This window comes from Belonocnema kinseyi, chromosome 8 (genome assembly GCF_010883055.1).
Source record: "Belonocnema kinseyi isolate 2016_QV_RU_SX_M_011 chromosome 8, B_treatae_v1, whole genome shotgun sequence".
Taxonomy (NCBI): Eukaryota; Metazoa; Arthropoda; class Insecta; order Hymenoptera; family Cynipidae; genus Belonocnema; species Belonocnema kinseyi.
The window spans coordinates 131,159,966-131,164,843 of record NC_046664.1 but is presented as its reverse complement, the minus strand read 5'-3'; the positions used below and the strand labels follow the sequence as shown (position 1 = coordinate 131,164,843).

General features: G+C 40.6%; 1 protein-coding gene across 7 annotated transcripts in view; it reads left to right on the top strand.

Annotated features, from left to right (window-relative positions):
- Positions 1-4,878, top strand: part of LOC117178139 (protein germ cell-less) — a 175,267-nt gene that overhangs the window by 133,027 nt on the left and 37,362 nt on the right. For 3 of the 7 annotated variants that reach the window (XM_033369394.1, XM_033369398.1, XM_033369400.1), the window contains 3 exons: positions 172-453; positions 539-642; positions 727-920. The exons of 2 other annotated variants lie outside the window; for them this stretch is intronic. In XM_033369394.1, coding sequence (XP_033225285.1) covers positions 172-453; positions 539-642; positions 727-818 — 478 coding nt within the window. In that variant the 3' untranslated portion in view covers positions 819-920. Of the gene's footprint in view, positions 1-171; positions 467-538; positions 643-726; positions 921-4,878 lie in introns of those variants that run through there. 2 more of the 7 variants (XM_033369395.1, XM_033369397.1) reach the window with 2 other exon arrangements.

The following is a 4,878-nucleotide window of genomic DNA, read 5'->3' as shown; positions in this document are numbered from 1 at the left end:
CTCCTTCGCGTTTCTTCTAGTTTGGTAAAATGGGAATTTTTGAAAAACTCTTCTAGGCTTTTGAGTCTAGGTTTCCAGGTTTTCTATGCTTAAAATGTTGTTTATTTTTTCTTTGTGCCTTGTTTTTAATTACTCTTCCGTTTGAGTATAATAGTGTCCCCTTTTTTTCAGGGTGTCAGTCGGCACCTTGGTAAATCAAGCGCTATCACAGGACCGTACGCAGACGGCTACGACGTCTCTAAGGAGGCGAGCGAGGGGCAAGGTTGGACGGAGGAGTCAGGGGCGGTCTGGCGCCCCGCCGTCTGCTTCCGGCTTGCTGCAAGAGGCTCATAGTATGTTGTGTGTACGGGCTGAGGAGATGCATGATATCATCGTCCAGCACTTCTCTTCGGAGATGAATGCAGGCTCACGCACGTGTACACATGTACACCCACACTCTCCAGTATGTCTGGGGCAAGTTGACAAGGTTGTTTGGAGTTTCTCTATTTCTTCTTCTGTTTTCAATGTGCTTTACTTTTTATTTTCTTGTTTGTTCCAGTCAGGAAGCCTCCAGTCATTTTTTCTGCTTATGTGGGCGGTATATGCACGTGACACATAGAGAAGTGTCCTATCGATGTTGTTTTGTTTTGCGAGACCCGACAGGTACGATTAATTTGATGTTTTACGTACTCGTTAACTACTGATGTATTGGTAATTGTTTTATTTACATTTTCCTTTGTTTTTCAGTTCCTAAGATCGAGGCCGTATGGGTTGCTGACCTACAGAATGGGGATTTCGGTGATTCCGAGTCCGAGGCGCCAGGAACTACTGATTCTTAAACATGCATTAACGTTTGATGTGATATATTGTGTTTTTAATAACTATGTGTATGTGTGACTGGCGTGTCCTAAAATAAAATCTGTGGATTTTTATTTGCCCAATGTATGTGTTGATTCAACGACATATTTTTGTGCTTCTCGTAAATCCGCGCGGTTGGTTCAAGGCATACATTTTATGTTTATTTTATTCCCCCTTTTTGACTTAAAGAATTCCCAATTTGACATGTGTTACGACATGTGTCACGCATTTCTCCGTACGTGGAGGCAACTTTTCAGTAATAGAGTTATCTAGAGTGTTTGGTTTAAAAATTTCGATTGATTTACAAGACTACGATCCCGTGACCATGAATAATGATGTTGATCTTGTCTTGAATCACGATAATAGTTTGAAGGATATTGAGGGCTTATTGGCAGCCTTGCTTCGTATTCAAGCACGACTTTTAAAGCACTATCTAAACTTGAGGTGTTGCGTGCCTCTACTAAACCCGAAATACTATCCGGCAATCCACGTTTGAAAGCTTCCAGAGCGCAATCATATAAAGGGGCTAAAAGTTGCTCTACGTTGGGATAGTTATCTTCGAGTGCAGCTTGAGCTCCTGCTTTTAAAAGAATCAAGCGATCAAAGAATTCACTGACGTTTTCCTCGCGTCTCATTCTAATAGTTGAAATTTCGTGTAAATACCAAGAATATGTTTTACGTGGAGCAAAACGTTGCTTTAAATGTTTGAATAGGTCGTTCATTGTTACAAAAATCTTTCCGTGAATACTCTCTAACCGCACCCTTTAATCTGGCTAGAACCGCTTTAAGATATTGTGTTTCACAATTTGCTGATACTGCAGATTTCCCATTGATAATGTCCTGAGTAAAATCTTTAACGGGCATGTTTTTTCCGTCATAAATAGGGATGTTTACAACCCCTTGCTGTATTGCAAAACACTGCCATAGAAGTTATCATGGCTTCACTAAGGGTACGGTTGATATCGCCAGTGAATTGAGATTGATTGAGTGTTGGGTTCTCGTTATCAGGCATTTTTGCGATATATTTTGTTAAGATGAAGGCAAATCTTTTATTTATTGAAGCAATTCAAGAATTGGTAAATTTAAATGTTTCAAAAACGATTTTCCTACTATATCCGATATTTCAGCTGTAATTTCCGAGGTTATAACGTTAAAATAAACAATTTTATCTAGAATTGGAATTTGAACTATACCAATTGTGGATAATGAGGCTTGCGGATAAATTTAAATTTTGGAATAATTAATTTTAATGAAAGACGACAGTTCATTTACTTGAATTAAATTGGCGTTCGCGGATGGGTCATAAATTAAATTGCTAATTTTGACTTTAAAATAGTTCGTGTGAACTGAAATCAGAGTTTTGAATTTTCGTCTAGTTATAATGTTTGATAAATATTCAGACATTCGCCGTTATTGATCTAAGATTAAAGGTTCTTTGATTGAGTAATTTGTGAGAACTCCTTTTCATAAAATGTAACTCTGTCTATGAATGGATTAACTATCCGTCATACCATTTTTAAGTCGTTCATGAACAAGGAATCGATAGTCGGCTTAGGAACTTTCCTTTTTATTCAGAAATGCAATGACATTTGTATCTATCAGATGAAATAGTGTTAGTCACAAAGTGAGTGTATTGTTCGACCGCATATGCTCGTTGATCACTAGTCAGGAGTTGCCTCCGTTGTTCAGTGGAAAAAGGCAGTAACGGTTAGAAAATTAAACTTTTACAAGAAATAAATAAAAGAGACCGTGTTTTAATGAAAGGCTCTGCCGTAGATAGCTCGGGCTATCACTAAATGGATAAACTATGATAATCAAATCGTATAAATCGGGTTTTGTTTTGAACTTTTTAAGGATACATTTCAGGGGTCAGATACACGAAAGAGAGATGAGGGGTTAGAAGAAAGAGGGAGGTAGATAAAGAGGAGCTGAATGACGAGGAGATAGAGAAGCAGATAAGGAAGTTGAAAAAATCGAAGGTAGCAGGGATGGAGAGAGTAGAGAACGAAGCGTGGCTGTTTGGCACACAAGAGGTAAGGCAGGAGCTGAAGGGGGTAGTGCCAAAAGTATGGAGGGGGGAGAGATTCCCAAGAGGGTGGAGAGAAGGGTTGATCGTACCACTGTATAAGAAAGGGGATAGGGAGAGGCAGGAAAATTTAGGGAGGCTTTAGGGAGGGAAGGAGTACTATTGACAATATTTACATCTTGCAGCACGTGGTGGGTAGAGAACTAACCAAAAAGGATTATAAAGTGTACGCGTTTTTTGTAGGTCTAAAAGGAGCGATCCCTTCGATCGATAGGGGGAGGTTGTGGGAGGAAATGGAAGTGAGGGGGGTGAAGAGGAGCCTGATCGAGAAGGTAAGGGAGGTATATGAGGAGACGAAAGATAGGGAGAGATAGAGATAGCGAGATAGAGAGTGTGCCCGCTTAGCTCAACGCTTTTTGAAATTTTGATCGCGGATATGGAAAATAAGCTAGCGGTTGGAGTGGCAGGAGGAGTTATAGTAAGAGGAGTCAGGATATGGTGACTCGCATATGCAGATGACATAGTGCTGCTAGAAAAGAGCGAAGAGGCTTTAAAGAAGATGATGTAAAGGTTGAGAAGATACTTGGACAAAAACAGCTTAGAGTTAAATGCGGACAATTTAAAGGTTATAGTGTTTAGGAAAGGAGTTGGGTGAGATAAGGGAGGGAAGTGGAAGTGGAATGGAAAAGGGGTGCATGAGGTGAAAGAGTTTGTGTACCTGGGCTTCCTGTTTCGAAGGAATAGGGGAGTGGATGGTCATATAAAAGAGGGGGTGAGAAGGGCAAATGTGGTGATGAGGCAGGTGTGGGGCTGGGGAAGATGTTGTTCGCAGATGATTTTGTAAGGAGAATGAAATTTTTTAATTTCTTAGTGATGAGTGTCTTATTTTACGGTGTGGAGGTGTGGGGTGGAAGGTAAGTGAGGAGGTAAATAGGATACAGGAGAGGTTTGTAAAGTGGACACTGGGATTGGCAAGGAATACGCCGAATTATATTGTTAGGGGGGAGACAGAAAGAACGAATTTAGGGATAATAACAGCGAGTCGAGCGTTTAAATATCAGGAGAAATTTTTGGATGAGGGGTGAAGTAAGCTGGTTAGGGAGTGTTGGTGGGAGAAGGAGAAAAGACGTAGTGGTGCAAAGATGGAGGTCGAAAGGGAAAGGTATTTTAGAACGAATGGATTGCAGATGAATGAAGTTAGAAGGATGCACGAGGAAGAAATTAAGGTATATGAGTTGGCTCAAAAGAATGGCATGGAGAAAGAGAAGGCAGAAGGAGAGGAAAGAATAAGAGAGTCAAGGTTTAACAGGAACTATGTGTGGATTATACCACGGGAGAGAGCGCAATATTTATGTGAGAAAGGAGAGCAAGGAAATCAGGAACTTATAGCGAGAATGAGATGCAGTTGCATGGAGGATTTTAATAGGTTCTGGCTTTCTAGAGTGAAGAGAATGTGTAAATTGTGCGGGAAGGCGGATACAAAAGTTAAGCACTGGGTGGAGAAATGTGAAGAGGTGGAAAGGACTGGTATAAGCATGTAGGTATTGTTGCATGAAAGGGGGGACAAAAGGGCAGTAGCATGGGTGACGGGGGTGTCGGATAAGGTGGAGAAGAAGAGGAGGAGAAGGAATGGAGAAGGAAGGATTGTAAATAGGAGAGGAAGTAGATACTAGAAAACTGTAAATGTGGTAAATAGTAGTTAAGTAGTAGGCGTTAGCCGTGGAGACAGAGACTGGCAATGCGAGGCATAGCGAGGAAAGAGAGACATGTGTGGGAGGCGAGGTGCAGTGACAAAGGTTAGGGTATAGGAGCGAGCGGATTAGTTATAAGGTGTGGAGGGATGGTACAAGGGTAGTTCAATAAGTCCTTAGAATGAAGTATAAAAACAATTTTTTTTGGGTAAATTTTTTTTGTATTTTTCAACATAATCTCCTTGGAGCTCTATACATTTGGTCAATCGCTTTTCAAGTTTTTTTAATCCTTCAGAAAAGTGCGTTTTCGAAAGTTCCTCAAAA